The following is a 12,099-nucleotide window of genomic DNA, read 5'->3' as shown; positions in this document are numbered from 1 at the left end:
GAAAGATGAATAAGCGCTGCTGGTATGCATCAACCTGCTGTTGAAAGAGTTCAAGTATGGAACCTTCTGCTTCCTCCTTCGAGGGGTTGTCTGGAAGCTTGTGAGGTTGAGTGTATTTTTGCTGCCGCTACTGATGAGATTTTGGAGGCAAATCAGGTTTAGGTGCTGATCGGAGATTCAACGTCAACCTCAGTTCAGGAGTAGTTTCATGATTCAGCTTAGATGCAGATTTTGGAGGTGATAGGGCTAGCTTCTGAGCCATAAAGTGTTTGATACAGAGTGGGCGAATTCAGGCCCAGATTTTTTCAGAGCTGATATAGGCTTCAGTGTTGGAGCTGAAAGCTAGGATTGCATGGCCTGGGTTCGAGGCTTGGCACTCTCCCATGGTCTATGTCAGTGCCTACTTAACCCTGTCGAGGGAGGCGAACCGTGGGCAGTTTTGTCCTTGCCGATGTGTTTGATGCCCTACTCCCCAAGAATTGGTGCTCTACCTTAGCAGAGGGAGCAGGTGTCACGTCAAACCTTGGAGTCTACTCAGTGCATGTGCGAACCAGATGGTGAAAAAAAAAACAATCTAACATGTAATCGGTGCCCATGTGCAATGTTCCTCTAGAGGCGGAGTCGCACTGCATCTCGTGACTCGAGAACTTTGTTTGAGAAACATAAAAACAACTTGCAAACGTCGGAGCACAACACAAGATGGCCTTTGGCTTTGCATAGTGGGAACTGGGCACAGGGAATAGTCTTAGGCATTGCTCTGTGGCCCTAAACCTAGTGCGTTGACCCGTAGACTATGTATAGCAGGCACTGTGCACATGGACTAGACTCTGGCCATGGGTGCTGCCAGCTCACTGTGCCTGTGAACGCACTTGGCGGTGCCTTTATCCTTGAGAGCTAGGCACTGGCTATTTGATGTGGCATTTATTTTCTTATGGCCTTAGCTCAGTCCCCATGAACCACCATATGATTTTTTGTAATAAATATTAACAAGCATTGGCAAATCCAACAGGTCTCGCCTATGCAAGAGCTATTGGCGTTTGCCAATGTGTATTAGTCATGTTTTACACCTGCATGGTTGCTGTTCAGCATGGCTAAAACTTAGTGGCTTAGAGGAGAGTGTTATGGAGTGGCGAATAGTGGAATAGAGTGTCTTAGAGTGGAGTGACAGAGAGGGTAGTGTATTGGAGTGGAATAGTGTGGAGTTGCGTAGAGTGGCATACACTTAAGTGTTGTAGAGTGGACTGGTGTAGAGTGCAATGGCATAAAGTGTTGCAGATTACAGAGGTGTAGAGTGCAATGGCATGAAGGGCAGTGGCATTGAATTTAGTGGCATACAATGATGCGTAGAACGGAAGTGGTATAGATTAGAGTGACGCATAGTAGAGTGCAGTGGAGTAGAGTGGTGTAGAGTGGAGTAGAATCCACTGGCGTGGAGTGGCGTAGAGTTGAGTGATGTAGAGAGCAGTGGCATGCAGTCGAGTGGCATAGAGTGCAGTGGCTTAGAGAGGTGCAAAGTAGAGTATAGTGCAATAAAGTGCAGTGGCGTAGAGTGGAGTAGCATAGAATGGAGTAGTGAAGAGTAGAGTGGCTTAGAGTTCAGTGGCGGTGAGTGCAGTGTTGCAAAGTAGTGTGTCAGTGTTCAGCGGTGTAGTACAGTGGCGTAGAGTACATTGATGTAGAGTGTAGTTGTGTAGTGTACAGTGCATTGGCGTAGAGTGCAGTGGTTAAGAGTATAGTGGCAGAGTTCAATGGCGTAGAGAAGATTGTTTCAGAGTAGAGCGAAGTGGCATGGCGTGGAGTGGTGCAGGGAAGAGTGTAGTTGCGTAGAGTGGCATAAAATATCATGGTGTATAGTAAAGTGGTGTAGAGTGTAGTTGCATGGAGTGCAGTGCTGCAGAGTGGAGTTCAGTGGCATAGAGTGGAATTGAGTGGAGTAGATTGGTGTGGCCTAGACTGGAGTGGAGTAGAGTGCAGTGATGTAAGGTAGAATGGCAAAGAATGCATTGGAATAGAGCAGGGTAAAGTAGTGCAGGGTAAAGTAGAGAGGTAGAGTAGTAGAGTGCAGTGATACAGAGTGCCGTATCATAGAGTGGAGTGGTGCAGACATCGAGTGCTGCAGTGACGTGGAGTAGTGCAGAGTGCAGTGACGTGGTGCAGAGTAAAGTGCAGTGGTGAGGAGAGGTGCAGAGTAGAGTGTCGTGACAGAGTGGAGTATTCATAGTGTGGTAGCACACTTCCATTACAGACAACACATTTTCAATTGGAATGACCATTATATTTGCACAAACATGCAGTTTTACTAAAAAAACTATACAGTGCACAGATGAAAATGTGTGGAAATTGCCTCACCTAGTGTAATGACAAAAAGATTACTTCATTTGTGTTCCTATTTCTGATATATTCTGAAATCCTTACACAGTTCATTTAAATGTTGTGTGCTAGAAAAAACTCTTTCCTACCCGCAGTATCCAGCAAGATTACTACATAAATCCTCTCACTCTGAAGTTGGGGGCAAGAAAGTAAACAAGCTCCCTCAGAAGAAAGCCCTTGATATTTGACCTCGGTTCTTAAATGGACAGCAAATGTGATAAGATAAGAACAAGATTTACAGGGCAGTACACAGAAAGGGGTCATCAGAAGGATACTCCAATTCAGATTTGGGCAAGGGAAGGTACGAACTGAAGCTGGGCAGCCTGAACAAAATAAAGGCAGCAAATGGAAAGCAAGAAAATGTGAGTTCAAAACCACAAAGCCAATAGCAAGCAACAGGCAGAATAAACTCCTAGGTCAACTTTATAAATGTCCCCAAGATGTCTTTAGCAAACCAGACTGCTGCACTATCTGCTAGGCTGTGACCTAAAAAATGGGGCTTATGTATTTCGGCTGCCATCTGAGTGACGACAGTCAAAATGGTGTCTAACAAGTTGTATGTCAAACTATTGTTAGCAAAAATATTGTCTGACTGAGGTATTGCATTCTAAATATCTGTTGCAAAATACCCCGGTGTGTGTCGATTTTCTAGTACTAATACTAATGGGGCCATATCTTTGTAACAATACTTAGGGAACAATATTTCTATCCAACAATATTTTGGTCACGATATTCTTGTACCATACTTCACAAACCTAATTCTGGAGTTTGTTAATGCAGCTACTTACCACTGTTGCCCTAGATCAGCCAATAAAACAGAATTTGCTTCTTTAATGGAGGGTATTTCCCTGGTGTGGTCTGAGGGTGATAGGAAGCACCACAAAGCATTGTTGCCTTTTATTATAAGATGCAAGTTAAGAAGAAGGGTAAGCCCCGTAGAGCCATAAGCACTACTCTGGGGTGGCTATTTTTTTTATTTAGACCCTACACTACAAAAAGGGCAATCCTTGCACTAAAACTACTGAACAGATTTACACCAAACCATAACAAGCATTTACAATGCAATGGTCTCGGCATTATTAAAGGTAGAGCTATTGGCATTGCTCATGCCTTTTTTTTTTTAATCATAAATAAATGGCATTGTCATTTACATTGCCAATAGCTTAATCGTTAAATAAATGGCATTGTCATTTACAATGCCAATAGCTTAATCGCATGCAAATGCATGACATATTGCATTTACGCCCACACAGAGCCACACACACCGAGCCACCCACACAGTCATTCACATAGAGCCTCCTACACAGAGCCACTCTCACACAGACAGTCACCCACACATAGAGCCACCTACAAAAAAAAGCTATCCAGAGCTACACACACACACAGAGCGCTACGCGCTACACACACACACACACACAGAGCGCCACACACACACGGACTATGCTAACACATATCCTGCCTACTGTCCCAACTCCTCCATGCACTGTAAACCCCTTTAACCACTCTACACTCACCGCAAATCTTCTACACCACAAGAGAAAACCACTTCCAAACAATCACACGTTGGACCGCACTGCTATAATCCTCCTGCATTCAATTAATAAACCTGCTCATCACACAAATAAAAAAATCCTAAACTCTACATTAGCATTCAAAACTCGTCCCAAAGCTTGATATATACATGTGTCCCTTCAGCCTCTCTCTAAAATCTAACATCACCCTCCCACTATTATGACCACCCTTGGTGTGAGACTCATAGGTTTCACCCCAAGAACCTACTGCTTACATTCTCAAACCCTACAAGATTCCCCCACCCATTGCACGCACTCCAAACACTCAAGCTAAATACACACACACACAAACCATCTATAACCACATCCACACTTTGATGTATATCATCCACCCACAACACACCTATAGGCTCCACTGAGTCATCTTCGACACCACACACCCACATCAAATGTCCAATAAGTACATTACACAAATACATACACATGCCACACACTTAGAGCACAACCCAACACGTATACCCACGAAACTACCCAGTCACGTCCACTAATACCATTCGCATGAACACGACACACTCATCCAACACCCATTAACACTTAGCCCCTCTCCACTCCCCTACAGTATCTCTACACCAGTCAGTGAGTCCTACACCGACCCCACCAATTTGACACCACTACACCTCATTAACTCCGGCGCACCCTACAACCCCATGCCTCCTGCATACCTGCTCACTCGTACGAGTTCCATTCAATTAGTAAAGCAACGTGTTTTATTTAGAGCGCTTAGAAACCTAGACGTGTCGTGTGAAGCGCTATATATTTTTTTTGTTTTATAGCGTTAATGGTACTGCTAAGTACGCCGCACACAGTTAAACTCCTATGCAGTACCACGCCGACCTCTCACGCCCGTTCCAAGCCCCACACAGCATCTCTCCCTCCCCGTCACACGGTCCCTGTGGTAACCCTGGGAGGAGGCTTCGCTCCGCTCAGCGCTGGAAGACCGGCGGGCTGGGGGACAGCTGACCGGGTGAGGGGGCCCTCGGTCGGCTCAAGCACCACCCCCCAGCCGACCAGAGGTCACCTGGTGCCATGCATTACAGGTGAGAAGGGGCTCTGTGTGCGTCCAAGGGCCTTATATAGCGCCTTGACGCACTTAAATACACTGTAAGCAGGGTGTTCGGTTTTGGATGTCAGATATGCTGCCCTGAGTTTGGGACGGAGGATAACTCCCGACACCCCCGCGAGCGTATTTGTTGTGGAGATGGGTGGTGCACCGGCTGCACGAAACTACCGGCTGCAGTGCTCCCCCTAGGTTATGCGCTGGGCGGACTCAGCCTTTCATCTTTCCGTGATGGGTATTCTGGTTTAGAATAACATCCAACGATTAAGCTGCTCAGCATGAATGTTTCTGCTAATTTAAAGCATCTTCTTCAAGGGCAGAGGGTACGGTTGTGGTAGGTGTCCTGGGCGCACAACGGTGGTGAAAGGTGGTAGGTGTCCTGGACGCACAACGGTGGTGGTAAGTGTCCTGGGCGCACAAAGGTGGTGATGGGTGTTCTGGTGCACGCGGGCCTGGGCGCACAAGGACTGGGCATGGATTGTCCAATCGTCGGGGTCCCACAGCAGTGTAACAGCTATTGAGCTGTTGATTTAAAGGCATGGCTGTGGGAGCCCAGTAAGGGCCGCTTCTAGGCGCTTGCATCTCTTCTGTTAATTCTAAACTCAGAATAACAAGGTTAAGAAACGTTAACACAGAAAACCTGCAACTCCCAAACCCCGTTACCAGCGCACTGGGCTTTGTCTATGTGTTGAGCTCAGTCTGACTTTAAATCTCTCATGCAACACGCGTTATTCTTTCTGATAATATGATTTTTTCAAACACAACGTTCTTTCTTTAGTCCACCCTCCTGTAAATAAAACATGTTTATGAGAATAAGAAAGTGGTAAGTAACATAGGAAAAAAAAACGAATACATCCTGACCTGGAATAAAGAACAAAATAAACAATAGAAATACGCACATACACACAACGTACACACAGACCCCAATCACAACAAGTCGACGGGGGAGGTCTGAAAAAAAGTGCATTGCTAGTTTTGTTTTACTCGACTCCCGTTCGTGCATGCTCACCTCAGTCAGTACCCGTGTGTTTGTCCGGCTATATAACCGGGTCTCTTTCTGTGTGCACATGGGTATGCGGGATTTTATGTATGTTTTTCTAGTATGGAGTGCTGGAAAGGGAAACAGTACCCCGAGAACCCACAAAAATTGGTGGAGACACGAGGGGCGCTGCAGAGGCAGTGTCAGAGGCACAGACCAACGCCAAACCCGGCACCCGAGAACCTCTGTTTGTTTAGCTCTGCTGAGAGTGTGAATGCGGGTAACGAGGCAAACATAGGAGCAGCCGATTTGAATGCTGCTTTTTGAAAATAACACGCACCACTTTCCTGTCCTTCCATTTTCACCCACCATATGGAAACATAACGCAGCAATTACCGATACGGGCATTTCATCGGAATCTGCCTAAAATTAGAACCAGGGGGAGACCCAGGGTTACCACAGGGACCGTGTGACGGGGAGGGAGGGATGCTGTGTGGGGCTTGGAACGGGCGTGAGAGGTCGGCGTGGTACTGCATAGGAGTTTAACGGTGTGCGGCGTACTTAGCAGTACCATTAACGCTATAAAACAAAAAAAATATATAGCGCTTCACACGACACATCTAGGTTTCTAAGCGCTCTAAATAAAACACTTTGATGTCCAGTGGTGGGGGGCTTAATTTGTAAAATATGAAGTGCAGGTGCTCTAATCTTTGTCGGTGGCCACACCCACGTTTTTTCTGGCACCACCCACTCCCTACACTGGCTCCACCCACTTACTCTATTTAGTGCCACCCACATCTTCAACTGGCACTGCTAAAAGTCAGGTGGCATCTGAGTAAAAACTGAGCCCTGTTAGCTGATTTTCTTTTTAGGACTGGAGCCCTTGGGAGGACCTCACCAGCCCCATAGGCATGGCAGAGCAAGCTTGAGTCTGAAAGTCTTCTCTGACAACATCGCAGTTGCATTTAGTGGGGTCAGGCATTTTTATGCCCCACTCCTGCCTCCCATGGCTACAGCGACCCTGTACACACATAGTGGCCGGAATAAAGACACCCGTCAGCCTGGACATAAAGCAGGCGGAAAAGCGATAAGGTTACAGGTGGGGTGTGGCTCCCAGCCGTAGGCCTGCTGCCTTGCAGAGTCGCCAACGTCGGAAAGCTGCTTGCAGTGCTGCAAAACTCAAGACCAATAAGTAGGTACCACCCACTGCCACTGACCAGAGTGTGTGTGTGTACTGTCTGTGTGTTAATAATTACATAAATTATTTCTTTCCAATGTCGGGAAACAAACTATTTACATCAGATTCCCTTCCTTTTAGGCCTCATTACTAACGTGCTAGGAACAGTAGTTTCTTCCGACTACAACAAGCACAAACTTTTTGTAGGGACTCTGTCAGACATTTTTTGTTGATTCACCTCACTCATGCACTTTAGCCATTAACCCTTCGAAGTAATCTGCTTGGTTCTTAAAGGCACCACGCAGATAACATCACTTTCTGCATTATCATTACACCCATACCTTCCACTGCATGAAGTAGTATGACTGTTCTCCGTTTTCAGCTGCCTCCCGTTAGCGCACTTAGTCCAGTGACTTCTTAGACTTTCTCTTTGCTCAATGGAGTGTAATTTCGAATATTTATATGTTTCACTTGTCTTTATTGCTTGTATTTGCTCACAAAAGAGTGTCACTTAAAGCACGATCACGCCATGCTGGCTCTGCGCAGTGCACTAAGAAGAGCCGCTTAAGCACAGGTAAGAGTGACTTCTAATAAACCGTTACACCGGGAGTTAATTGTGCGCACATGAGAGTGTCACTCCTAGTCGTTGAAATATCACTTTTCAGTTATGAAAATGTCACACAGCATTCTGAAACCTCTCAGCTAGTCTGTCCTCCGGTACAGTAAGGGAAAGTTCCCAACCCAGAGGGGTGCAGGGTATAGCCACTGTTTTCCAGTTCTGTAAGGGGGAGCACAGCGGAGGTATCGGCACTTCTCCCCAGTAACACCCAGATTGTTATATTACAAGAAGGCGACTGGAAGCAAAAAACCATCTACGGGGCAGGGTGGGGCATGGCACGTGCTGCTTAAACAACCAGAGAGTGTTGCCAGTGTTTTATTACTATAGGGGGGGGGGGCTTGAAATTAGACGCTTGGTCAGTCATTGGGCACGTGTGCTGTGCAGCATCGAGGAGTCCAGCACTTGGCACCGCCGCCCATCTGTAGGACCACTCCCTTTATGAGAGCCAATGCACCCGAGGCCTGCTGATTGCTATCTTGAAAGATAGAAAACTGTCCAATCAAAATGAGCTCCCCATGGATGACATCTGGCTCCTCTTTTTATTTTATGCTAACCTCGCGTTGGCCTTTTAACTTTACTTAAACCTTACCCGGAACTGGCAGGCCAATACTGCGGCCTCGCCCGGCCATATCCAGATACATGAAAGTGTTCCGCTACGGCCGGCGGGGGTGACGGCTTCCGCGCCTACTACTAGGCCAGGCACACATCCATGATGATCCTAATAATCGTCATATCTTGTGGAGCCATCAGAGGTGAGCTGCCAGCCTCCCACCCTGCTGGTGATCTTACAACCGGACAAAGCTAAACTAAGCCAACTAACATTCCAGTAATATGCCGTCACTATGCCAAAACCATAGCGGGTTAGTTAGTTTACAATTACTGCTTAAGTTAATTCTAATCTTACCGTTACTCGTGGTGGGCCGGCCGGAAGGGACACACACTGGCTGCACTGCCTTTTCTTTAATTAGTACGATTAGGTGGCCTGGTGCTGCTTCTTGCTACCAAACCGTCAGCCCTGTACTACTGGCTGGCTGCAGATCGATGCCTGCACAGGAAGCCCAGATCTGCCCTTAACTTCGTCGTCGGTCGGGCTGGGCTGACTTAAACGTCGATGACTCGTGAAGAGTTCCAGTGGTCATGCTGGGGCGTGGCAATCAACTGTGAAAAAAATCTGCGCGCACAGCCCCTACCCCATCGGACCCTCCTCTGCGGCCCGCCCTAATAAATCAGTGTGTGTGTGTGTGTGTGTGTGCGTGTGTGTTCTGCGGCCCGCCCACCGCCAAATGACAACAGTTAACACTGCACTGACTCACTGAACTAAGAAGGGACGCGGCCGCCATGATCTACATATTATTTCATTTATGATTATTCACTTGGGCTGCAGGCAAAGTCGTTAAGAAGTCTCACAGCAGCAACACTAAACACCGTGACTCACACTCGGTACACATGAAAAACACGCTGCGGACCTGCGGCGGCTTCACTTGGTACATAGTAAAAGTACATTTTATAAAACATCAATGTGTGACGTGCGCAGCAAATATGTAGACCCGGCCCTGATAATTAAGTGCCGGTGCCATTTTAAAGATATATAGGCTCCAATGTATACCAGTGGCAACCTACGGCGCGGAAATATGGGGTTCCTCAAAAACACCTACCATACAAAAAGAAGAGAATCGGCTATGTAGGAAACTACTGGGGGTCCCCATTTCATCATCAGGATATATTTGCCACTCAGAGCTGAACATTCCCTATATTAGTGATTTTATTGCTGCTAGGCCCGCACTATTTTGGCTGGCTATCTGGGCAAATGATTATGCCAGCCTAACACAGGACATTTTGAGTGAGTGCCTAGCCTGCGATAAATGGAATAAGATCCCATGGCTCCGAGGTATACAAGAAAGTTTGTCTAGCATAGACAGAGGAGACCTCTTTGATAATCCATCCCATATTAAGAGGTCCGATAAAAAGGAAGTTCAATTCGAACTATATGCCATTTATAATGGAAATAGACTGTCAGAAGAGATGCGAAAACAAACTGTTGTGTCCTATATTAATAATGACTTACCAACTCACCAATTACCACTGTATCTGTTATTACCTATGTGCAATTGGGAAAGATCGTTACTTTTTAGAATGAGAGCAGGAACGATAAAGTTTGCCCTCTGCTTTCCCTTGGGACACAGCCCACATGGATATATCCCGTGCCCTTGTGATGGAATAAGTAAACAAAGTGATTTACATTTCTTTTTTATGTGTAAATTTAATATGAAATATATTAAATGGTTTTTAACCCCATATTTTAAAAAATTTAGACCTCTCTCATTGAATCAGTCCTATCTTATGCTTCTAAAATTAGAAAATGATGAACTTATATTCCGCACAAGTACTTTCTTAAAAGTTATTTTCAATGTTCGTAGAAGTATGGAATGCCCCTAATTCACTTTTGTACTCTTTATGATTATTGATCTTCTTTTACCCAAGAGTTGGAAATATATGAAATATATGATTTGTTACTTGTACTCATATGCACTGTATAAACATCAATTGCACTTAGGTACTGTAATTTTGAATATGCTGAATTGTATTTTTATGATTGTACTTTTATGGATTTTTGTGTAATCCGAATAAAGATTTTGAATCGAATCGAAGTGCCGGTGCTAAGCACCGGAAAGCAACGGCACAAATGGCGATGTCAGCAGCCTCTGGGTGTGCGCAGCCTGTCTTTTCCAGCGGTGGGGGCTCTGCGGGTGAAGATAGGTGCCCAGGTACTGCGGGGTCGTTCTAGGCAGCTGGGCAACGTCAGCAGCCTCTGGGGCTCGAGGAGCACAACGAGAGAGGGGGGGCAGCACAACCTTCCTCCAGCGGCGGTCGGGGGAAACGGCAAAACAAAAGCGCCGGCAAAAAAAAAAAAAAGAAGTAAACGCCCACCTCCGAATGACGATGAAAAAGGGGCGGGACTTAAAAAAAGAGGCAGAAACGCCCACAGATCGCATTAAGGCGGGGAAAATAGTAATTGACACACCTCTCTTCCAATGGCTAGCCTCTATTTACTAAGCTAGCCAATGGAAGAGAGAGGCGGTATAAAGTCCCACACTGTTGAAATCATTAAATCTTCGGCTCCGGCCCCTCACTGCTTCGCTGTGGGACGGTAGCCTCCACCTAAAAAGGTCTACTTTAACCAAAGTCCTACTTATAAGGTTTGCAGTGATCTGTTTAGCAGATTTGCTCAAGAGGGAAAAACATTTTTTATGGGACATAAAATGGAAATCACTACTTTTAGATTACCCAGAATAACTGTGTACCCCAACAAACTATACGATAAAGTACTTTGGTAATTTCACATCTGCTTTGTATTAAAATCTGTACAGTAGTTATAATTCTCCAGAATCAAGGGCATGCTTACCACTCTACGGTCCACTGTACTGTTAAATTATTATCTTTGCACTGAAACAATTCCCTATACCTATTCTATTGTGCTAAATGGAATGCTGAAATGCTATTGTGCTATTAGTGAATGCTAAAATGCTGAAATTTACAGGCACGATTTTGCATTGTCATGAAAGGAAGTGGATACATTACAGAATATACTTTTTATGCAAATGAAGTCGAAGCATACAGATGTTTAAAGCACAGTACAAACGTTCTGGTAATTACTTAGAAATAACTATCTTCTGTTTCATTGGGTTTAAATCCCAAATCCCACAGCAATGCTATGTTGTCATACAGTCGAAACCAACCTGTTCTGGAAGAGTAAGATGAAGAAAGCTACTCTGTCGCAAAGTTGCCTGCAAGATTTTGACAACTTCTGACGGTTTTGATGTTACAAGTCTGGGCATTAAATCGAGCAATTTATCCACAAAGCTATCAGGCATGTATGGTAGCTCTGTAATGAAACATCTGTGAAAAAAGAAAACATTTCTAAATCATTTGCAGTTACTAATGAGCTCTTCACAAGTCCTCAAATGTTCACATTAATTTCAAAACAATTTCAATAAGGATTAGGTCTGATCATTGAAAGAACAGAGACCTCATTACAGTTTTAAATGCTTAATAAGGGAGAAACTACAAAATGGCAAGCACGTCCATGCATCACCATGATCCGTCCGTCTATTATTTACTACCTTAATAAAGGCCAGCCAACTAATATTAGAATAGGAAATAAGACTACAACACTTTCAGATCATCGATGAGTTTAGGTTATAGTGTGCAATAACATTACAGAGTCTCATCTTCTTTCACCAGCAGCAGGAAAATATCATTCATTGCAATCAACTACCAAACTGGGTTATCTACCAGAAGGAAGGTAAAAAAAAAGAATGAAAGGTT

The 12,099-nt window shown here is 45.1% G+C and overlaps 1 protein-coding gene across 1 annotated transcript in view; it reads right to left on the bottom strand.

Moving 5' to 3' along the window:
- INTS4 (integrator complex subunit 4) overlaps positions 1 to 12,099 on the bottom strand; it is a 297,022-nt gene that overhangs the window by 40,824 nt on the left and 244,099 nt on the right. The window contains exon 20 of the mRNA XM_078658501.1: positions 11,511 to 11,670. Within this exon, the coding sequence (XP_078514627.1) occupies positions 11,511 to 11,670 (160 nt within the window). The remainder of the gene's footprint in view (positions 1 to 11,510; positions 11,671 to 12,099) is intronic.

Source organism: Lissotriton helveticus, chromosome 8 (assembly GCF_964261635.1).
Source record: "Lissotriton helveticus chromosome 8, aLisHel1.1, whole genome shotgun sequence".
NCBI classification, from domain to species: Eukaryota; Metazoa; Chordata; class Amphibia; order Caudata; family Salamandridae; genus Lissotriton; species Lissotriton helveticus.
The sequence above is the reverse complement of the archived record's forward strand: the minus strand, read 5'-3'. Positions and strand labels throughout refer to the sequence as shown.